Below are 25,014 nucleotides of genomic sequence, written 5' to 3' on the forward strand. Positions count from 1 at the left end.
ACGCCGATATTAGAGCACACGAAATAAAAAAGCCACATTGTATGAGATAAATTGAGCTTTGGTGCTATCAATTTTGCAAATATGCGGATGCTTAAATTGAAACAATTTTTTTGAATGAGACAACAAATCATATTTAAACGTCTGCTATAAATATTTTAGTGCATTCTGATCATCTGTTCTTCTCATATTTTATATATTATTGGAGTTAAAATTTTCTAGAGTGTGTTTATTATTCGACTGAATATTTTGATACTAAGTAGCTACTTAGACGAAAAACTGTGTGGTCTTTATTGAAAATAAAAGCAAGTCTGCGAGCATGTATGAATATTAATTCTATTTTCCAGGTACTAAATTCATAAGAGAATATCCATTATCGATGTTAAAAATCATGTAACGAGCATTGTCAGTGGGCGATGGTGTAATTTTGCAATCCATAAAATTTCAACATTTTTTTGATATAGTTTTTCTATATCACATGCTAAACTACAGTAATTTTGTGGGATGTTAAGCTTAAAAAAAGTATAAATATTGAAAGTGCGTGGTATCATACATGTCATATATTATATGATTCATGTTACATATCATTTCCCCATAGGCATAAACTACAGTTGTGTTTTTCTTTTAAATATGAAGCGAGAAGTCTAAATGGCACTTGGCTTGAAGTTGTAATGTCATTTTCATTCATCCATCCATTAATTCATTAACTACTCGTAGTTGACTTCTCTACAACTAAGTCAGACATTTAACTACAATTTTATAGCGCATACTCATTATCTAGTTATACTTACTTTGTCTAGTTTATGGATGTATCTTGTTTCAATCTGTTCTTTATTTATTATTTCTGTTCCAGAATAATCAACTGTCGTGGGGTTTGCGATATGAATGCAAATGTTTAAGTGTTGCATTAAATTTGTGTTCCTTAATGGATGGTGAATGAAGAAATAAAGTTATGACAATAATGGAGTTAGTCGGAATTCTTTGCACCTTGCCATAATTGAATAATAAAAATGTACGATTAATTAAATTTATGTATTTTTTTAATGTAAATTGGAGAAGTTTGCTGCCTAAAACTATTACTTTGTTGCTCAAAATACGTTGGGAGTGGAAAAGACTAGAATTGAATCTAATTTCATAGCTTTTAGATGCATGGTGTAATTAATGTGGTATCGGGGGTATTTTTGAGGTATTTCTACTTATGACTGCTTATGACATTTAGTAAAAGTTATGATATCATGATTTTAGTTGACTTTGAAGAACTGGATTTGGTTCGTTAACATATTATGAACCGGCTAGCTACTTCATCCCTCCTAAACGGTGCTTTTTTACAGACAAATGAGGTTTTGAGTCGAATAAGCCACTGCATTACATTACCCTGAGAGCATGTTCATTGTCTGTTCTGAATAGTCGTTAGTCACTGCTTATCTAATTAAGCTTTAGAATTATGTCAAAACTAGTTTTCTTCCTGTATCTTAGAAGTCATTTTGAACCTATGGTCCAGCATCAGTAGACACAGCGCATCTCCATACATATTGATGATTCTGATGATGCAGCATACCTAACAGGTCTTGTAAAGTTATTAAATTAAGTTTAGTCTCCAATCCTTGTTTAAAGTGATATAAAAGCCACAAGTAATACCGCCTCATGTCTTACAAAAGCAAGTAAAAAAAATCAGCTCAATCCTCCTATCAACTGCAATAAATAAACTCAAACAGCACAAAAAAAAATGAAATAAAACTCTAAACGCCATAAAGGCGTGCTAAATGTATTCCTGTGGCGATTGTTCGTTCAGGAGTATTTTAACTTCAGTTTGTTTAGGAATTTCAATCAATTTAAATACTTTATGATGCTCTATTGCTGTATATATCAATTTCTCTCAATAGAAAATGAAAAATGCGCCACAGTAATTAATTAATCGACTACATTTCATTCATTATTCCTCAAAATGTTTTTCTCACTTCCATCTATTTTCAATAGATTGATCAATTAAGAATGCACGAGGAGCTTTATTTCTCCACATTATTTATTGGAAGGTGTCGATTGCAAATTAATTCTTTTTTTTTCTCTCTCTATTGCCGTCACTCCGCTCGGTTGCTCATGTAAGGTGCGGAGGTAAAAAGAAATCTTTTAAAATTCCTACATACAAAAAAAATTTAAATGAAATGAAAATGTAATAAAAAAAAAGTGTAGCATGATAACCAAAAAACTTCATTAACGGTTCTTACCTCGGACTTTGTTATTAATATAAATTTATAGAGTTACATGGATGCTGGGTGTATGTATAGAGTCATGAAAAAAATTATATTTATGCTACGCATGACCCCTGTTGATTCGATTTTATAACTTGTTGGCTACTAGAAAAACGACAGGCATAATTTATAGATTGTGTGTGCGGAACGCATTATAAGTCATTATACAGTCATCTCAACTTACCACATCATTTATGTAAGTTGCCCACACTGAGATACATTTCTATTATTATCCACAGAAAACATCGCTTTTAAGATCCAAAAAAAGAACATTTTTGATATAGAGCTGGATTGTGAGGATCAAGATCATTAGCAGTTTCTTTGATCACTTCACAGTCATTTACCTTGCTTTACAGTCGCTTCGAATCATAATAATCAATCTTTAGCACCTGATATTAAATTGTTTTCTTCAGCAAAAGCTTTCATTTCTCTTTTGTCTGTGTCTCTCTATCTCCCTTACTTCTTACTTCTTTTTTTTTATTCATGAAAGAGAAAATGCGATCAATGTCGAAAGCGATCGAATAAAAAAATCATTGGCGCCAGAGATTTGATAGAAACTTACAATCAATTTTGCTTTTTTTACATAAATTATTTATCATTCTTTAGCGTACATTGAGGGGTTGTTCGATAATGATATACAGATCGGGGAGAAATGGGGGAGTTTGTAACCAGACTGCATGATTCAATGCTATGGCCATCGCTCTGTCTACATATGCTTTAGATCCAGAATGCCAATTTCCCACAAAGTTGTCAAGATGTTGCATTGTTCCAGTAATTAAGTAAGTAATGCTCCACCTACTTTATGTGTAGACGTAATTTATAAATAACCCCCCATTCATACGTGAGTAATTTAAATGAGCGTGTTTCACTTGTTTTATTATCAAATTTAAAGTCTGTACCTAAACTTTCATTGTTTTCTCTTTCCAAACTCAAGCTACTGTTTACTTTTAATTATTCAATACTCATTAATTTGAAATTAAAGACACTAAAGATATTCTTCCATCAGGTATGACTGTTCATTTGCACTTTCATTAACATAATGCAATGGTTGGTGATGATTATTAGGGTTCGACAGTTTGACTTGATTATACACATCTCGTTTGTTAGCATCTTTCGAGGCGAGATCAACAGCAATCGATGATTAAAAATATAAAAATACATGACGATATGATACTTTCAACATCTTTTGCGACATCTTATATATCCATATAAATAAAATCAAATTATGGACGATATAAATTGTTATTGGAGTTTTTTAAGGTTGTACAAAATGTGAACATGACAATTTCAGACTGTTTTTTAAGTCACATTTCTCAATGAATTCCGTTGAATTGGCTGAGCACGTTGCGTAAATTTGCGCTGATAAAGGAAATCTTAATAACTCCAATTTATTTAAAGCTTGAAGGTTTAATGTGGCTTTTAATACTTTGCGTATTTCTTTTCTGTTTATTTTATTTTCTTGCAAATTTTGAGGCAAGTTTTTTTGTTGTTATTGACCAGCAAAATATATTCCAGAATTAGCTTAATAGTTGTTCTTGTGGAATTTATGGAATTTGTTTAGGCGACTCATATCAAGAAAAACTCATTTCAATAAATTTGTGGGTTAAGAGACTGAAAAGATCGTTCTGTTTTCGTCTTTATGATTTGGAACTTTAATTTTGGATCGAATTGTTAAAAATACTTTGAATTTGGAATGGTCTTTAAACAAGTTGTGAGATTTGAGTAGAAGGCAGTAGAAGAATCTAAAGCGTTCTCCTTAATAGTAATGGATAGTTGATCAGATAGACTAGATCAGTGGTAGGCAACCTTATTTGTGCCACGGTATACCTTGAAGGTAAGCCACAATCGAAACCACACACGGCATGCGGTCCATAGCATTTTCAAAAAAATCATCCGAGCCAGGTTGCCCACAACTTGACTAGATTCATATCATAAACTTGTAGATGTAATGAGCGGCACATGAAGAGTTTTAGATCGATATTGTCTCTGTGACGTAGCTCCAGACTTGTCCAAAAATGTTCTGAATGATCTAGCGTATCTTTGTTAATTAATATTTTCTGACCAGATATGTAGATTTATACCCAAGTAACACAATTCAGCTAACCTCAATTTTCTCCTTAAAAATGGATCGACGTAAACCGTCACGGCTCCATCAGAACAACTTCGTGCCTTACCGTTAAAACAGCGACACCCTAACGTACAACATGCACTGTTCAGGATAGAACTAAATATATCTTTCAATAATTGATCTTCAACTTGATTACAGAAATTAATGCTCAGTCTGGTAAATATCCGGTCATACTTATCACGTCCCATTCCTCATGAATCCATCCTGTTTCAACAAGCCTTTAATTGAGGTTCTCTTTTAATAATTGCGTAAATATCCAGCAAAGGATTACAATGTCTCTAATTAAACGCACAGAAATTATCAATCATAAATCTTTCTTGATGTTTCTTGAAATCCCAACAGATTGTCTGATAGGCTTTAACAACAATATGTCTATTATTAATTACGCGGCATGTATAATCGCTACCTGATGACTTCCATAAAGAAATTTTAAAAAATTACTTGAAAATTGAGATTTTAAAATTGAATTCTATGAAAAAGTAAGTAAGTAAGAAGCAGAAGAAGTAGAAAGATTGCTGTGATGATTTATAAAATTCAACATGCATTCAATTCCTGGAAAATTCATATGATATTATGGGATATTATTATTAAAATTTATATATATATTTTTACTCTCGAACACGCGTCAATATTAAATATCCACACCACGATTCTTCTCCGTTCTGTTCTTCAATTGTGTGCCTATCTCTCTTTCCTCTTATTACTTCTTATTGTTGTTATTATTTTTTTTTTGACCAGGTCTGTGCCCTCCTCACCATGTCGCTGTGCTTTTAAATTTCTCATTTTTTATTATGACTCCGCATTCATTCGACGGACTTCTTTTTAATCCATCATACCATTTTTTTTTGTCTTTTACAACTGTCTTTTTATCGCTTTGCTTCCACATCTTTGTTAGCTCTTTTTTAAGACGTTAGTCCGCAATGTGTTGGGTATTGGGTTTATTTGTCTGGTTGATCTTTTAAATCTCCTTTAATTTTGGATGGTTTGAAACTTGATTTTGACATACTTTTAAACCATGGCCTTGTGTTCTGAGGATTGCGTGTCTTGAATCTTGGGTTCAATACTAAGTCATGTTTAATTGGAAACTCGTTGTTCATTTCACAGATCGAGGATCAAAGTAAGATTTGTATCCAGAGCAGCACAACAGATTTGAAAAGGCACCGCTTCATCCACGTGTCAACGGAAATACGGGAAGTTGCATTGACGACAACGTGATGGGCGATTTCGACCCACTTTGTCGCATCGTATCATCATGTAGTATTTCGATCTTAGGCTCATCTTTGCTAGGTATACAAGGATAAATGCACCAGGTATCAGGTCTTGTTGATTAGTTTAGATTTGATCAGTGTAATCCAAACTGTATTCCGTGACTAGAGTGCTGACATTTTTGTAAATGTAATGAACCGTATGCAATATGCGGCTTTAGTCTAGGTCACCAAAGTGTCCCACACCACTGTATTAGAACCTTTATTAGGGACATATCAGTAAATCTGCGTTTTGTGACTTTATCCTTTACTTAACATAGCTATTAAAAGCCAGCGCCAAGTCCTGCATACTAATTTAATATCATTTTCACCTCAAATTAATTACAACAATCTATTAGCATCTATTGTTTATGAAGAAATGCGTCTAAAGTCCATCTCTATGCGCTCATTCCGATACCAGTTTCTTAAGCCTTCATATACGAAGACTGATCTCCTCTTTTTTTTCTTGTTTTAATATGATTCTTTTTTATTCCTTCTTCTCTTTCATATTCTTCTTCATTTGATCTTCTCCATGAAGCAGCACACAGCACAAAAAAAAATAAAGAAGAAAAAAAAAATTAAGAAATGCTACTGACTTACGCAGGAGAGAGGGATGAACGTCGAGCGATTGTTGCTTGTTTGGAGATTGTAAAAAAATAAAAAATGATTCGAGTAAAGATCGATGGATGCTTAAAGAAAAGAAAAGAAAAAAATAAGAATCATTTTGCTGTGCTCATTTAAATTTTTATTTCTTTTCGGACTGACTGGATGGCTGGCTGCTGACTGTATGGAAAGGAATTAAGAATGCGGATTTTTATTATAATATATGTTGAGGTGAATGAATATCGCAATTTTATGATACACATTTTTCATCCTGCATCCAGCCTTTTTATATTTGTTTGTTCTCTCATCTCTCATTCTTACACAATCTCTCGACTGCTGCCTCGTATTGTGTTGTTTCATAACATGATATCGTGTCCTTCTTCAAGGTTGAAACAAGCATGCATATTATTCATATTTTATGTGATTTAAAGAAGAAAATAAAAAAAAATGCACATTGTCGCTCTCGCTCTCTGTCTACCGTAACAAATTTAGAATGTTAAACATAAATACGGCTTCCTTTCATTGAGTTGTGCTGCACACACTCTAAATCATCATTCTGTTTTGGACTCTTTTATTTTTTTGTAGGTTTATGTTGATGATGAAATTGCGTTCTTCTTCCTTTCCATCTCCTCTTCCTTTGCTGCTCAATAACAAATTTTTTTTCTTGTCGTACATACATGCTGCAAAAAGGCAGGTGCATAAATTTATTCTTTATATTCATTCATGAGAATTAAAAAGGGAAGCTGAATAGGGTTTAATTTAGTTATGTGTACAGGATACATTGATTTTCATCAAAAACCACAAATCTACGATCACAGACAGTTTCTTCTGAGAAAAAATAAATTCACTTCCCGTCAGAATTTTTTTTAAGCACCAGCTTTCAACTTAACTTTATTGCCATCAATTTCCGATGTGTTTCAGCATAAACTACGTTCAAGATTCTTTTTTTTTTTATAGAATTTCCTTTTAATGCTGATTTCCCTTTTAATCGTTTAGTAATAAAAATGTATGATAGATACAAAATTGTAAAAGACAGAGACCGATGCTGAACGAAAGGAAATCAAACTTAAAATGCATTGGTTGTGCGGGAAGTGAATAAATTATATCATAACTATTTAATGATGAAAAATTAATGCTTGAACGGGAAATTAGAAATCAAATGGTTGAAGCGTCTCTTCCTTATCACAACTGCATGTCGACAATTTTTATAATGTTAACTCATAGATTAGATTATGTGTTATGCAATTTGTGATGCTGGATGAATGATGAATGCCTCAGAACTATGTAAGAATTACGCTGATTTCCGCTTTTCTTGGAACAGCATTTTATGATTTAATAGTTTACTGCGGTTGACTGTGAATTTGTTTGAATTAGGGCTGCAATTTAGTGATTCAGATGTGTAGTATTGATGTGAATGCTTAGTTTTTGTGATTTCTTTGAATTTCGTCCTAAAATTATTGAAAACCTTACAATTGTTTTTGGAAAAATTGTACGGTTCTTTCAATAAAAGTTCTACATTTTAAAATTTAAATTCTTAATGACCGTTAAATTACAAATTCAATAAATGGTCTCTCAATACTTTTGGAATGACTATAATTCACAACTTATAAACACTGTCCGGTTGAAAGTCATTATTAGAATTCTTCAATAAGAAGCTTTCACAAATCTGAGATTTTTTTCGTCGACTAATTAGTAATTAAATGACATCATCATAAGCATAATTTAAAATGCCGTATATGTTACTTAGTAGACTAAAAGCAACAGCAGATAAAATCACAAATTTCCGGTAATCATAATAATAAAAATTTTTTCTTAAGAAAATTGTCCATTTCTCTTTGACTACCTTCTTCGTGCTCATTTCCTTTTTAATTTTGAATAATTATTGTTATTATAGAAAATAATCTTAATGTATTTTGAAATTCTTTTGGATATGATTTCCTATACTGTGAGGCATGGCATCAACTGCATGCAGAACTACGAAACGAATCGATGAAATAAGACGTGACTTATTGAATCAATGAAGAAATAATTCCAGGAATTTGATCGATTATTGATTTCTGCATAAAGAATTTTTAATGAACAACCTCAAGCACCGGAAACTTGATTGGCGAAATTTAAAATGCGATTTGAATTTGATTTATTTTTTTTAAATATATTTCAAATAATATTCTACAGCACATTTAGTAAATGTTACTCATTTGTTGCTTAACGTTCACCTTCAAGTGCTTCAAGTTCGTCAGCGACTTGTTTAGCAACTCTGTGATATTTAGCCATGACTGGACGGTAATAGTACGCTTGGTAATCACGACGTTCAGCCATCTTTGCCTTAATTTCAGCTTCCAATTTACGAAGTCTCATCTTCTGTTGCTCCTCATTAATTACATGGCATTGCTTCTCGTATTCTTCCTGAGGTGAATTATGAATATAACGTGAAATAAATCTTGAAATTGGATGTCTGTGATATTCCCAATGTTTTGGCTCATAGCCTTCAGGAATTTCTGTCAATGTAGCAGGTCCAATGAAGACATTAGCATAGAAGATGATTGCAGTTACAGGAATAGCACCGAGCATGACAAAGAAATGAAATGTATCCTTGAATTTGTGCCATTGCATTCTTGTCGGTATCATTGGAAACAGACGTGGACCGTGTGAGCCCATGTTGCGAGCAGCTACAATAGATGTTTGTTAATTAAATTTTATCAAAATTTGTTTTGATTATTTAATCATTGGAAAATTTTTGTTTTGATAATTTTCATGGAAATATGGAATCTTTCTTAGCAGTTCTGGTGAATATGTATTTGACTTACCATTCTGGATGATGCTTGATGCTGCTGGTGACCTCAAAAGGCTCGCCACTTGAGAAATATTGGATAATTTTGAAATTATAGGCATTTTTCAATATTTTTACTCCAACAAGGTCGAATGCCCCGCTTGAAAAGTGTCTCTCCCGTTTGATTTTAAATCTGCAAAATTCGTTGATCTGTTTGTTATAATTTTTGTCTTCTCACGGGATATCATGTGATTATTAATAAGCCATAGTGTACTTGTGATTTTGAGTTAGCTTCTATTATATTAATTTAATAAGATTTTGTAAGAACTGACTATAACATAACCGATACAAACGGTTTCGAAAAACTTGAACGAGGCTTTTCGATATTTTTGAACCGTTTCGAACGGATTATTGTGCAAGTTGTATTTTCTTGTTTTCTTGGGTTTATTTTATAGAAACGCATTGATATTTTAGCTTCAGACTCACTTAAATTATCATTTTCAATCTATTTCAATCAGTTAAAAAATTTATTTGTAACGGGTTTTCAAAATTTAAATATTTTCCATGCAAAAATGGATAAAAATTTTCTGTTAATTTAACTAATCTGAATCATTTTTCATAAGAATCTAAATAAAAGGAATAAAAATGTATAATTGATAACAAGTACCTCAACTCTTCACACAGTTCCAACTGTTATTTTGCGCAACAAACAAAATGCCAGACAGTCAAAAACAAGCTCAAAGTCAGTACTTCCGGAAAAAGTAGCTAAAAATATTCAGAAATCAAAAATTTTGTGAAAAATATATTTCTGGATTAATTAACACGTTTAAATAGTATATTTAATACATTTGTGTACAGAATATTAATCTTTAATAAAGTTAGATACATAATACGTTTGCGTTAAGTTGATAAATATAATGGAAATATCAAAAAAATCATGAGAAAATATATTTGTGAAATGTCACCAAAAAATTAAATTTAAACAAGTTGATGATTCATAATATTTCTGAGGAATTAGTGAAGTTAATTAACATAATACAACGATATAGTGATAAAAATAAAAGAAATACAATAAGTTAAGATTAAAAAGTGAAAGAATTATAGCACAAAAGAAAAGTTTATTCCAAAAATGGAAACTGTTGAAAATAAAAGTTTGCCACAGAGATTTCCAGGTGTGTATTACAGCCCATATCACTCCAGTTCATACCATCATCTATCATTTTAATTTACAACACAAGCATATTGATTTATTGACAATAAATTTTCAAGATCCAGTGTTGCTTTACTGGATGTTTTGATAACGGTGTTCATGCCTTGTCTAGACTTGCCTTAACTAGAAGAAATCACCCTCGACAAAAAGCGATTTCACAATCATAGTAATCAATTAGTAACACAGAAATTGACTTTTTTTGCAGTAAAAGTCAATATGATTGATAATATACAGCAGTACAGAGTGCAACAAGGGAAACAAAGAGAGTAAAGACGGAACCCTCATGTGCATTAGTTTGATTAGCTTTATTTTATTAAGAAAAATGAAGTCAATTCATCCTAAATTCATAAATGATTCATTACAATTGTATTGCATGCCCGTGAGAAGATGAATGAATCTTATTTATAAATAAATACATAGTTTGTACGGAACATCACCGTCAATTGATAGACCCATTAATATCTCATATTACCAAAATGATGGCAATTCAAAATGTCAAGCGATTCTTCTTTAAATGATGAATCACTGATAAATCACATGGAATTTGAAGTATTTACTGCGAATAAGCAACTAGAAATAGAAAGAAAATATCGTCTTGTAATACGCAAAAGCGGAAGTTATGTTTTACAATAAATGTATTAATAAGAGCTGTGAAAACATTCTAAGCTAAACATTTTGCACACATATGCGAGTGAATCTATAAATAAAGCTCATTACATTTTACTTGATTTCCCATTCATTATCATCGGGACATAGCATTTATCGATAGACTTTATTACGAAAATTGAGCTCATAAAGTTTAGCACGAATTGTTATCGACTCAAGCTTTTGATAAATGACACAATTCTTATGGACATTATTCGGAAAATTCATAAACAACTTTCACACTATTTCCCTGTTCCTTTATATTTTTTCACAATACATGAAACTTTAAAATTATTCTACAGGCTGTGTTTATGCTAATTCTTACTAGTAAGCGGGCAACAACTGCTAAGGAAACTCATATTTTTTTGCATGAACTAAACATTTGCTAAATGAAAAGTAGACACGCATAGGGTAATGATAAATTGGGGTTGATAGTCAATGCATTTGTTGTTGCCTTATTGTTGATTCATCAATGGTGGTCTATACGCTCAACTTATTTGTTGAAAAACTATGTTCAGACATGTGAAACATTACCTGAAATTTAATTAAAAATTCCATTAAAAAAATAAATGGATTAGTAATTTTTTTTATATCCTGAAGTGGTTTTGACACATGGCTTGCGAAAATGATATTTATATGAATATAGCTGGTAAATTTTAACGGTTTTCTAAATGGTCAGAGTTGGTTTTGGTGACTGTTTGTTAAGTTAAACGTAAGCTTAAATACGTACGTAAAACGTACACTTAATTACTTACGTAAAACGTACATTTAAATACGTACGTAAAACGTACACTCAAGTACGTACGCAAAACGTAAGTCTAAATACGTACGCAAATTGTTACGTTTACATATCAAATACGTACGTATTTCCTGAAGCTTTCTATAAATAAATATCAATAAGTAACAACAATAAATCACTCAAAATCGTAGCCTTGCGTGCTCATAAAGCCTTTACTTTGGATAGTAAAATTGCAGCAATCAAAAGCACATAACACAACACATGAAAGTTATTTCTAGTCAAGAATGTTGCATTGATCAAAAATATACTAAGTATGAAAAGGTTATCGAAATCAGAGGAAAAATAAGAAATGAAAAAAAAAAGTGGAATTAAAGAAATCACACACATGTAAGGCGTTAAAGAAATATTTCGATAATATATTACTTGTGTGAAGGCCATAGCACTAAAAAAATTACATCATGGCTATGAGATGCAAATTTTTACAGTAGGTAGGCATTTGTGAATGAAATGATTGGAACACAACTAAGTATCATTTGAACGACAACGGTTGATTGCTCTTTCGAACGGTTGTGTCTTTAACCAGTGTAAAGAGATAAAGCCCCAAAATAATATTATTTTTCGCGTGTGCTCTCTGTACTGCTTTGTATTGTCAGTTAGGCTGTGCCCGTTAAGATATGAATGAATTTTTAAGCAAAAGCAGAAAGATAAAAGACTTTTTCGTATTTTGTATGTCAATGATGCTAATTACTTGACATCACAGTCTTTTTCAAGACCTTCGATGTACTTGAGAAACCTGTTTTATGTCATAAAATACTTAATAAGTAAGTAATTAAGTGAAATATGCTAAATATTTTTCTTTTTTTATTTTTGCCGACTATAGCTGCCAATATAGGCCCATTTGAGACAGAAGATCCACATCCAAGTTTATCAGATTGGCACGATTATGAGCCTAATTTAGAATTTGATGATTCTGAACTCACACAAATTGCGCCTGAATTGAATGATAACAGTCAAATTTTATTCGAAGATGAGAGCTTTATGTCGGGTGATTTTAATGAAGTCGAAGGACCTGTACGATCTACATCAAATTTAACGAATTTAGATGCTGACAATTATGAGGAACAGTTGAAGCCTCCGGATATAGATGAGGATGCGATACGATTAGATTTTAGCAAGCGTAAATTTATTGATTATATTGGAACTGATAAAAATGGCCAGCCAATAATTGCAATTTATGCGTGTAGACTTCCCGAACGTAAAAACCTCAACAATTCATTATTTATTGATTTTATCATCAAAACAATGGAGCAATATGTTCAAAATGACTATGTTATTGCATACTTCCATCAAGGACTTAAAGATATCAGCAAGCCATCATTAGGATTTTTATGGAGCTCTTATAAAGAATTGGATAGGAGTTTTAAGAAGAATTTGAAGCAGCTTTATGTCGTCCATCCGACGACCTTCATCAAAATGGTTTGGTTCTTCTTTAAGCCTCTCATCAGCGAGAAATTCAAAAACAAATTGATTTACATTTCGAGCATCGACGAGTTGAAGATTCTTTTGAGTCAGAAGAATCTTATTGTGCCCGATAATGTCCGAGAGTGAGTTTCTATTGCAATTATCAGGAAATTTGACCGTTATTTTTTAATTTGAAATTTGACGAAAATTTAACGAATACTTTTCAAAATTTTTATGACCGTTAAAAATTTGAATTCTTAAAAACCGTTAAAAACAAAAACTTTTTCAATTGAATAAAAATTGGTTTTTAAAGTCTTAAAATGCCCCTCAAACATCAATATTAACGATTTATGTGCCAATTTAAACCAATAAATTTCTCGTGTTTTATAGGTTCGATGAGAAACTTAATTTATCATCGAAAAAGTCATCACTGTTAAATAACAATAATTCACGAAACGGCAGCAAATTGTCACTTACAAATCCTCCAAAAACCACACAAGTAAGACTCTAGAATGTGTTCATATTATTGACATTGTTGCTAACATGCTTCATTTCAGTTTGGTGTGACATTAAAATTCATTAACGAAAACAGTCCATGCTTAAATTATATTCCACCTGTCGTTCGAATGTGTGTGGATCACTTATCATTATCTGATGGTAATTTACATGCAATAATAATGTTTGTGGCTTGATCTAACAAAGGCTTATTTTTTTAAATTTTAGTCATAGATACTGAGGGAATCTTTAGACGAAGTGGAAATATATCACGAATAAATGAATTAAAGAGGAAAATAAATGAAGGTGCTCCAGTTGATATGTCAAGTGAGGATACTCACGTTGTGGCCGGAATCTTAAAGACATTCTTGAGAGATCTTCATGAGCCTCTTTTAACGTATGAGCTTTATGATGAAATAATTCAATTTTTAGGTAAGTTTCACTGTTGCTTGTTACGATATTTTTTTAATTGTTGCACACCGCTTTGATTGACCGTTTAACGTTTCTTCTTAATTATTTAAAGGACACGCTAAATTAATGTACATAAACTAGTTTACGCCGTTTATGGCCTTTGTGTTTATATATTTTTAATTCGGTGAAATTGATTCCATGCGTGTTTGATTGGATAAACATGTAAACACATATGGTTTTTGTGGTCAATAAAATCTGCTATGAATCGTGGAGATATAAAAGTAACATCTAACGGATGAACTTCAAAAAGCCGTTAAAAATTTGAATTTCAAATTCCAAAAAGCAGTAAAAAATTTGAATGTCAAAAAGCCGTTAAATGTTTGAATCTTTTATTTCCGTGTTAGATATCAACAATTTCAGTTGATGATTCATGCCATTTTTGTTTGTGGCAAGATAAAGTTGTTTTGAACTGAGCTAAAACGTAATCGAGTGATAAAAACAGTTTTTAACTGTATAATCCATAAAGCACAAACGATGTTTTCGAAAAGAAAGAGTTTAACGCATAAATTTTGTTTTCTTTATTTTGCAGACTGGCCAAAAGAGGAGAGATCAAGAAATGTAAAATTAATTCTTCGTGAGAAATTACCTGTTGAAAATTATGAGCTCTTTAAATATATCATCGAATTCTTAGTTCAAGTAAGATCCTGCAAGTTTTGCATAAATCTTCAATAATCATTTCCTACTTCATTTCGTTCTCACAGATTATGGATAGAAAAGATTTTAATAAAATGACATCATCAAACTTGGCAATAGTATTTGGTCCAAATATGGTAAGCATCAAGCATATAAAGAGGCTATTAGCATACAAATGACATTATCATTTATGTTTAGGTTTGGTCGCGCAACGATCAGATGAGTTTAGATGAAATTGGCCCTATCAACGCTTTTGTGGATTTCGTTTTACAGAACAAAGATGACATTTACATCTTTGACATCAACAAAAAAGATATATTGAGAGATTAACAGAGGCTTTTGTAAAGCACTTGATAAATCAACAATTATGTGCTTTCCAATTTTTATACAAAATATTGGGCTCATTTACTTGTTATGTTCAACATCTGTTAAGGTTTTGATGGATATTATAAGTAAACGATCCCAAACACTGGAAATGTAATTTCCCATCATACTGAAAAACATTTGAACTTATTTAACACAATTGTTTTTACATGTTTTTAACATATTTTTATATAGTTTAGTCAAATTTGTTTTATATCAATGAGAATGACATGAATTAACTTACCCGAGTGACATATTGCAGATAAATCCTTAGTGTCCAGCAATATGTTGCTCGATCTATGGATGAGAATGAATTTCCCCTCAAAAAAAAGCAAGCAAAGAAGTCAGTTACCAAAGAATTGAAATGGAAAAAAAAATTAATATTTGCTTTTATATTAAAGAATGTTTTTTTTTTTATTCTACAAAAAATAGAGATACTTGAGCTTTAGTTTCTCCATATTTTATGTGAAAAACGAATGTCTAATAAGCTCTCCTGCATGTAATATAAACAGAACACAGACATATATTTAGATACTAAAACAAAAAAGGTGGTGTAAAGCAGAGATTATGATGAAAGATGCCTTGTATAAATGAGAAAAGATTTAATTAAATAAAAAAAAAATATTAGAGAAATAAAAAGTGTATACATATTTTAGAAATTCAGGAGAAGTGGTGAGCAGAAGTGAATCAGACACGTACTAAAAATACCATTAATATCTCTTTTGAATAATAATCTGGTCACTGTTGATAATATAAATGAGTACATGGAAAAAATGATAAGAAATAAATAAATTAAAATTTGTACAGAATTTCAAGTTGATGAGGAAATGGAAAATTTCGATTTCACGATTTCCACCTAGTTTTGTTTACCTTGAAGCTATAAATTTTCAATAAAACTGTTTTTAATAACTTGATTTTCTTTTTTTATTATTAAACAAAGCAATGTAGGGCTTCTGGTTTATGAATGCAACAGCTAAATATACATTTTTATGGCTGGATTGAAATAGACACTATGTGCTGTGGACTAGTATATTCGAGAGATTTTAGAAAATTTGAACTACTGAAGATAAGGTCAATATTGAAAAGTTAAAATTCGGTTGACGTTTTGAACTTGTTGGTGCTTTTCTTACATTTAATCAGTTTTCAATACCTTAACTTAAGGCAATTAATTTCTTAAAAATTTCAATTTTTCTCAATTTAAGTCGTACGTAACTAATGCTTTACATTAAGTATTGTTACGTAGCTTAAATCTAACGTATTCGTAGCCAAAGTCTTACGTTACGTGAAATTACGTAGCTTAAATCATACCAAATTAAAGTCTTACGTTGCGTAGTTTTACGTACGTTGCTTTACGTAGCTTAAATTTAACGTTACGTATTTTTACGTGACTTAAGTTTTACGTTACGATTTATTACGTAATTTAAGTCTCACGCTCCGTGTAATGTCGTACATACGTAACATATGTCGTACGTACGTTTAGTATTACTTAACTTAAGGCTAACGTTAATCAATCCAATAAGTTTTTGACTTTTTTGGTAACAAAAAGCTAAAAGAATCAGTACCAATTAAATTAAGTTAAGTTCGTTTTGAGCAAAAAGTGTAGATACAGCACAATCGAAACCGAAGGTCTTTTGTTTTTGTTAATTACAACAAGGATTTGAACCTATCACAAGCACAATAATTCACCGAACTTAATTAATTTAGGCTCATTATTAAATACTCTTACAAATTTGTTTAAAGATTTAGCTATAATGTCAATATTAACAGCATTTATAGCTCAAAACTTTATGACTTTATGCTGGCAGTAAATTAATGTATATTGTCAGCGATATCTTCAGACGATATCCAAATCAACCTGAAATTCTGCAACATAAAAAAGGATTAAATACTAGGATAATGTAATAAATAAAGAAATTAAAAACCTGTATAATCTTCCAAAAAATAAGAAAAGAAAAAAGAAAAACAAATTCAAAGTTGAAAAAGTAGAAAAAAATTGAGAATAAAAAGAAAATTACACTCATTTTATTTAAATTTTTATTATTTTTCAATATATCAGAAAAAAGAACTTTGTTCATAATTTTTTTTCAGTTTAGTGGATGACAAAATTACATCTAAAAAGAATTGGAACAGAAACTACGGTTGGTTTTCCATCATTTATGATTTTTCTTTCATATTTTCATTTTTTTTTTCTTTAGAATTAAACTGAACAGCTGCTTACGATTTACCACTAATTTAAAATCTACTGACTCATTTGTATGATTTTCTAATTACTTACAATGTCGTATAAAAATTGTTTACTTTTATTTTATTTTTTTCTCATATAATTCTTGTAATTTCTTCATTATCAATATTGTTTCTTTAATTATACTTGTTTTTTTTTTTACAAAAATCCGTGACATTTTCAAAATCATTTTTTATGCAATTTTCATGAAATTTTTTTGGTTTGAACAACGTGAGCTGATTTGTATTTGAAAATTTTGTTGATTTTTAACGGTCAAAATTTGAATTTTTGAATTATTCAGCAAGAATTCAGCCGATTACTCAGCGTTTATTTGGCGAATCTATGAGATGCATTTGTTTCTGTGATTGTGCGTTGTCTATTATTAGTTAGTTAAGTAAGTATGAGCAAGAAATTATCCTAAATTAACTAAAATTTCATGAAGAAAAAAGGAAGAAATTTTAACGGTTTTATTGTTTTCAAATTTTGCTGAATTCAGCTGAACATATTCAAATTTTAAATTTCCGTTATTTTTTCAAGCTCCGAATTTCCGTTAAAAATTGACAAAATTTTCTTTATAAATCCAGCTTACATTGGGTTTGAAATTCACACATTTTAATTAATTTATATCTCATTTAATATTATGTTTTTATGACGTAAATTACTTAATGTTAAAACATATCCATATTCTCCTTTCAAAACTAATATTTTCTCATTAAACATAAAGGATTTTACGAGCTTCTTAAGCTGCAATTTATATTTATTTAATTATATTTTCTTGTGTGTTTTACTGAAGATGAAAAAAAGAAGTTTGATGAAAAGTTTATGGATTTTTTTTTGTTCCTTAATCCTCACATTAATTAATTATTTTCAATTTTTTTTTTCTTTACATTAATGTAATATTTGGTTGAACAATGATGAAATCGACTTAATTAATTAACTTTTTTTTCATTCATTTTTTTCATAATTGCATATTTAGAAGAATTTAGTTCACAAATAAACCGATTATTCACGTCTCACATATTCATCGAATTTAAAGTCTAAATCAGATTAATTCATCATTTTTTGAGTCTTCTAAGTCACAGAAACAGAGAATTGCTTCAATGGACAGAAGATTTATTTTTTTTGTATTTTATACCTTTCAAGTTGCTTAATCATTATGTAGTTGGGGTTGTTTTGGATGATTGCTGGATTGTTAGGCAGCTATGATTATTAACTGAATCATTATGGAAATGCCATTCACAATACTAATGGCTGAGTCCTCATTGCATACTCGTTGAGTTATTCTAGGGAGCTTTAGTTCTTTAAATTCGTGAATCTTTGAATGATCAAATTTGGTTCTTGATTAAGATTTTGTTCAAACTATAAGGAATTCACTTCTGCTGCTAAACAAACAATTTTGACTATATTTGGTAAATGAACACAATAATGCAGCAAAGTACGTGCCAGTCTAGATTATAGTTTCACTAAGTCAGCCCTAGATCAAATCTGAATTGATCTGAATCATTATTAAGTCAAGCATTCACTCAATTAATGCATAGCCATGACTAAGTTAAGAGGAATTATATTTAGTCTAAGAGCCTGTGTAAGAACTCTAAATATAAAAGTTCGTCTGTTATTGGTTCTAGCCTGTATACAGATTGACATCGCTCAAACGTTTTCTTCCTCTTAAAACTCTTCAGAAATTCTTAAGGAGAGTCGAAATCTGGATGAAAAATCCAAATCAACTATCAACATCCATTATCAATCCAGTTCACTATCCTTAACATCCAAAACACCCAACATCACACTATAATTACACAACTATTATAATTTATCCGATTTTACAGTTTCCAATCATATTCATTCACATTTGTTTAGCAAAATTACTTAAGCTACATATCTAAGAGGACATTTCCAATGTGTATAGTAAGGGAAACATTTTTTTTTCTTCATTCTTGTGTTTTAAATAATTATTCACTGCACTTCCATTTATCGTTTTCACATTCCAGGTTGGTGGCAAACCAACATTCACTTCCTTAACATCATCATTCAAAAAGAATAAAAAGTAAAATTAAAACAAATAGCAGAGCTGAATGGCATCAGTTGTCTGTAGCTAAGACTTTTGGATTCTTGGTCATAAATGCCTAGATCTGAGCTAGTCACTAAGCCACAGACGCCTAGCCATCAGCTCCAACAAAAAAGAATTAAAAAGACAATAATAAAGAGAGAAAAAAAGTAACATAAATTATTTAAAATAATTAATAATAATGATGAAAAAATTAAACAATGATAGGTAGGTAGTTAAGTTTTTTTTGTAAGGAAAACACGATTCTTTTCCACTTCCATTTCCTTATTTTGTTTTTGTTCGCGTCAAGATTGTTTTTTACACAGTCGAGAGAAACAAAAATTAATTAAAAATTGTACTCTTGATGATAAATTTGTAGTATGCGATGAAACTAAGTCCCAAATGTTTTTTAATATTCACAGTCGTACCATCGGTTCTATGGTACTTGCTAATTTTTGTTATTGATGATTTGTTTTAAAATAAATTTAAGGAGGTTCTATTTAAAAATGATGGTTTTTAATATTGGTTTGCTAAAAAGAGAAGAAAAGAGATGAACTTGTTAGTTACAGCTTAATTTATTCAATTAAAATATTAATTTTTAGGATTTAGGTCGATTTAAAAAAAATAACGGTCAATTTTGATTTAAAATGACAAAAATGCCTTCAAATGTTTCAAAACTATACAACAGTTCTTTCAGAAAGCCTACAAATTCTCATTTTTCTAAAAATCCTTCAATTGTTACTAAAAACCCCATAAATGTTTCATAACTTACAACTGTGTTAAAAAGCCATATAAATGTTTCCTTCTGCAGCCGCCATATCTAAAACACTATAAATTCGTTTCTTAGAACGATACAATTCCGTTGAAAATATTGTAGTGCTCACGAAAAAACAGTACAAATTACTTTCAAGAATCTTACAGAACTTTTATTGAATTTAAATTTTGAAAATACGTTAAAAATTACTTAGACTTCTATGCTTAGAAAATGACTTAATATTCAGCAATAGCAAGTTACACTCTCGATTCTGTTAAATTCCATTCAGTCAAAATCAGTCACTTACCTCACAACTGAATTTCATTCAGGATCAACTATCAGCATAATTTGTTGAGTCGGTTCGTTGTTTCGAATACATTCATTCTGATGCGTTATCCAGTCTTTACGCTGGCAGAATGTTGAACAATACGGTGTTCTTCTACATAAGGAGCATTCGGCCATTGCGTCACGATTACAATTAGCACACTAAATTGAAAGACAATAATATAATTAATTAATTATGCTAATTAAAAAAATTGACTCTGAATGATGCTACCTTCTTATTTGAAATTTCAACTCCCGGTGGCAACTGAGCATTAATATTATTTGGATCTTCAATTTGACTAGCCGCGAGCAGTGCTGTATCGCGTTCTCGCTGAAGACGTTCAATGTGTTTCATGTAGATTTCCTTGCACTCGTCCATGCATCGCTTTAGATCGCTACTTAATTGATTTATTTGTTTCTGAATGTTCCGCATACGTTCGAATGGCACGTTAAATTCTGATAATACTGGAAGTAGACAGGAATAAATGATAGATGTGTAAAATTGGGTAGGGAGATGTGTTGCTTACGTGTTTGGTCCACATAGTCTGAAGGAATTTCTTGAATAGCCTCTGTGACGGTTTGCCAAGGTGTTACTGCTTCCTCCTCTTCCTTAACCGCCGGTTGCGCCGTTACTGTCGGTGTAAATGTTATATTCTCAGATTCAATATCATCAGAACTTTCACTAGGTTTAACATTTATGATATTTAAGTTAAATCGCTTCTTCTTGATCCCGTTATTTGCATTAAAAGTGACAGTATTATTGTTATTATTTTGTAAAGGTGCTTGAATGTGAAGTTGTTGAGTTGTTGTGTTATTGTTGATGATATTTGTATTATTATTTAGTGTACTGCTAGAACTATTTGTCGTCACTACAGGCGTCGAGATAGTCACATTTGCAGCTTGAATAGACTGTCCATTTCCGCTGGAATTTGGATTATCCTGTGGATCCTGTTGTGCTTTTCGTCGACGCTTGTATGGTGTGAATAGACGTACAGGACCCGATGCAGCTAAGGTATGACAACAATGTGTGTATAGAATAAATTAGAATCCAAAAAAAAAATACAGATAAAAAAATAATTGATCTATTTTTAGAATGCACCATGAACATTCATGCTTATAGCATGAATCTAATAATGCTCAGATGATTCTAAAATTAGATTAGAAGATGTAACTTACTAGCATCATCATCACAGCACGCAGCACATGTACAGCTGGTTGCATGTGGGGTCAATATACCCTCATCAATAAGGGCTTGTAAGCTCCGACCACCATAACGTATAGATCTCTTCCAATCTTTACTTGATCCACGTCCACAAAGATTCTCAAATTCACTTGGCGTATACCATTTGTCTTTGAGCTTTATGCATCGTCCACGACCGCCTGATCCAAGTCTTGCTTTAAATAATTCAGCTGTAGTTGTTTTACAACGAATTGTTAGTACATCCATGTTCATAGGCTGTTCAGCCCAATTTGATCCCGATGACGATAAGTGATTGTTACTGTTTCCCGTTGTGTTATTCTGATGATTTTGACTATTTACTTGCTGTTCAACCTTTATCTGTAATTGTTGTTGTACATCCGCAGCAATTTGTTCAGCAGTTGGCTGCTGTTGAATCACAATGGCTTTTACATCATTACCATCATTTCCAGTTGTGGATATGACGTTGCTTGATAAGAATCCATTGTTATCTAAACAAAGCATGGGCTTCATTATGTGTTGCATCTGATCTCCAGCAATCATGGGAAGAGTCACGGGAACATTTACAAGTTTCCTTAAATAATACATAGGCGTCATTAATATCGTTAATTGAATAATGCTATATCACTAGTTTATTTTGTTGATGGAATTTTCCTTACCATTGGTGATTTCCATTATCAGAGCTTGTAATTATACGTGCTGCTGTTAATGTTGAATTCTAAAAGTATTAAAAATTTGTGATTTTAATTAGTCTAATGGAATTTACATAGACATTATTAGAAATAAACAAAAAGTGAGACGAAGAAGAAAATTTTATGGAAAATCTCAATGAAATCACTTCTCGTGGCTATAAATGATGTAAGCTTTTGGAAAATCTCGTCCTTAACATAATTTATAGTTTAACTAACTCAGTTTTTCTATTGGTAATAGGTAAAAAGATAAAAATCTTACAGAAATTTCATTATTTTCACTTTTCATAATTTTACAATTCTCAGAGCTATTATCATAATTTTCCACATCCATTGTTTTCCAACGAAAATGGATAGTTTTTCTTGATGGCTAAAGCACCACACAACTTGTTTTTCCGCAATTTTCCTCTTTATTTTTCGTCCTTTTACAAATAAGTATTTTTTTACAAAAAAATTTTAGCACTGCTTTAGCATATTTATAAAGAAAATTTTTTTAGAAACTTTTGTTGACACGCTCTTAGTTAATATTATTAAATTTTTAGCAAAACATTAATTTTCCACTTTTCACCGCTTATTTTGATTTGAACTGTACAAAACATCAAAACCATACAACAGCTAAATATTTGAAAATCCAAAAAACGTTAAATTTTATTTCTCATTTTGTTGTTATGTAGCTGATTTATAAATTATTCTAGTGATGCTAACTTATTATTGTTCTAACCAATTATTAAAAATTGTATATTAGCGATAAAAATTCGAAAAAAGTTAGAAAATGGATCTAAAATTTAGTTTCGATTTTAATCGAAAGAATAAAAGTGTAAAAATTTGAAATTTTTCTGACCGTTATTTTATTTACCACAAATTTCACCACACAGGATGATTTCAGTCAACATAAAAGACTAACAACAACATTATACAACGTTGTTTGATACTTTTACACGCTTTTTATTGACTTTTTCAATATTTTGTGCAACATATGACTAAAAAATGAAAAAGTTCCTGAAACCTTTAAAAGACTTCATCAAGTGAAACTAATTAATGCTTATTTTATGATAAACTTGTTATGTTATTTCCTTTAAAACCAAAAATTACATAAAAATTACAAAATATACTTTAATAAAAGAAGATAGAAATTTCTTGATCATGATGCACTTTGTTAACATGAAATTGAACCTAGCATGCAAGGCATTTTCCCTTTAGAGATTAAGAATTTCGAGATATTACTCTTATAGAAACAAAAGAACGTAAATCGCAATAATTAACATGATAATCAAAGCGATATAAACGTATTTCCGGACGCTGTATTTTCGATCCATTGTATTGAAGTCCTTTGCCATTTGATTGACAACTCCTGATCGCTTAGCTGGCTGATATGAAGAACTGGTGCTGCTGCTGTATTGTGAGTATTTATAACTTGTTGCTGGAACGGATGAGTAATTGTCATCGTTACTGCGATATTCGGTATATTTAGGCTTGATACTGGAGTCAAGTGGTTCTGCCTTCAAGGTACTTAAACGCTTAGCGAAATTGGACAAGTAAGGAGTTTCCTCTTCATCAAATTCATAGTCTTCTTGCTTTTCCTTCTCCTTTTCAAATCTGTAATTTGTTGTTGGATTGTAGGATGTTGTAAGCGATGTCTTTCCAAACTTTGTGGGCGTATCATTACGTGGAGGCAATTCAAATTGTTCAGTTGCTGTCGATGTGTATGTCTTACGACGAGTTGTGGTTTGAATTGGGATTTTAGGCTGTATAACTTCTTCAACAAATCGCTTTTTTTCGGGAACCGGCTCTGCGATCGTTTCAACTTGATTCTTGTATGATGTTCTAACTGTCTCACTTTTTGACATTGTCGGTGTCTTTGACCTTCTCGTGTATGTCTTTACTTCTACAATATCGTCATCAGATTGCTCATTAATGACATTTTCAGTTGATGAAACAACTGGTTTTGGGTCTTTTACCGGTGTTGCACGAGATGTTGAACGACGAGGAACTGGTTTTGGTGCTGGAAGTTCAGGAATTGACTCAGCTGAAGATGATGAGGCTGGAACCTTCTTTGTTTTCTCAGTTACTGCAATAGTTGCACGACGATTTGGTGTTTTTTCTCTCTTTTTAGGCTCTGGAATATCCTCATCATCGCTACTTTTTACAACAGCTATTGTTTCACGGCGATTCTTAGCCTTTTCGTTTTCCATGGCATTTTTTAACTTTTTAACGAGTACCTTTCTGGTTGTTTGAGTAACTGGCAAGTTGGCAAATCCATATTGCTGTAGTCTGACGCGAATCTCGTCATTTGAAAGTTCATCTAAATTTGTAGCCATTCTTCCGCCTTAATTTATCCGTTAACCTTCTTAACTTAACTTTTTATCCTTTTACACGTACGAGTCGGACTAGAATGAAAAAAATAATGACGTCAAAGCACTAATATATTAGTTAAATACACAATATTACGAAATTACTTGATTTTGCCGGAGATTTTTCAGGAATTAATTTTTTTGAAATTGTCCAGTAAATGTCTAGCAAAAGAAGTCGTTAAGTATAACGGGAATTCATTGTTTACTTTTGAACTTTTCTTCGTAAACAGACTTTTTGCTCTAGAATAATAATCAATTTCAATACAACAGACTTTCATAATAAATAAAGACAGGAAAAGTAGCAGTTATAGACCGAAACATCATGAAAATAAAGTACAAATTAGCAAAATTATATGACAAAATTCCAACAGATTCCAAGTTCAAAAATTCAAAAATGAGAAATACGTTGAATAATTAGCCAAATA

The 25,014-nt window shown here is 31.2% G+C and overlaps 3 protein-coding genes across 3 annotated transcripts; 1 reads left to right on the forward strand and 2 right to left on the reverse strand.

Annotated features, from left to right (window-relative positions):
* Window positions 1-8,352: 8,352 nt before the first annotated feature.
* ND-SGDH (NADH dehydrogenase (ubiquinone) SGDH subunit) lies at window positions 8,353-9,170 on the reverse strand. Its single transcript, XM_070636116.1, has 2 exons — window positions 9,029-9,170; window positions 8,353-8,890 (listed from the first exon to the last, which is right to left on the reverse strand). Exons 1-2 carry the CDS (start codon window positions 9,111-9,113, stop codon window positions 8,427-8,429), a joined length of 549 nt encoding a protein of 182 aa, XP_070492217.1. The 5' UTR covers window positions 9,114-9,170; the 3' UTR covers window positions 8,353-8,426.
* A 657-nt stretch (window positions 9,171-9,827) lies between these two features.
* Window positions 9,828-17,039, forward strand: RhoGAP68F (Rho GTPase activating protein at 68F). The gene is made up of 8 exons (XM_070637038.1): window positions 9,828-10,163; window positions 12,466-13,189; window positions 13,437-13,545; window positions 13,604-13,703; window positions 13,770-13,973; window positions 14,542-14,648; window positions 14,714-14,782; window positions 14,844-17,039. Exons 1-8 carry the CDS (start codon window positions 10,121-10,123, stop codon window positions 14,973-14,975), a joined length of 1,488 nt encoding a protein of 495 aa, XP_070493139.1. The 5' UTR covers window positions 9,828-10,120; the 3' UTR covers window positions 14,976-17,039.
* On the reverse strand, window positions 17,031-24,810 carry LOC139086987 (myb-like protein U). The gene is made up of 9 exons (XM_070635670.1): window positions 24,695-24,810; window positions 23,471-24,625; window positions 22,501-22,608; window positions 22,209-22,267; window positions 21,528-22,123; window positions 20,879-21,358; window positions 20,584-20,816; window positions 20,335-20,513; window positions 17,031-19,803 (listed from the first exon to the last, which is right to left on the reverse strand). Exons 2-8 carry the CDS (start codon window positions 24,554-24,556, stop codon window positions 20,349-20,351), a joined length of 2,727 nt encoding a protein of 908 aa, XP_070491771.1. The 5' UTR covers window positions 24,557-24,625; window positions 24,695-24,810; the 3' UTR covers window positions 17,031-19,803; window positions 20,335-20,348.
* Between the last annotated feature and the right edge of the window lie 204 nt (window positions 24,811-25,014).

This window comes from Chironomus tepperi, unplaced genomic scaffold, assembly GCF_022539635.2.
Source record: "Chironomus tepperi strain 1889 unplaced genomic scaffold, CSIRO-AGI_Ctep_v1 contig_11, whole genome shotgun sequence".
NCBI classification, from domain to species: domain Eukaryota; kingdom Metazoa; phylum Arthropoda; class Insecta; order Diptera; family Chironomidae; genus Chironomus; species Chironomus tepperi.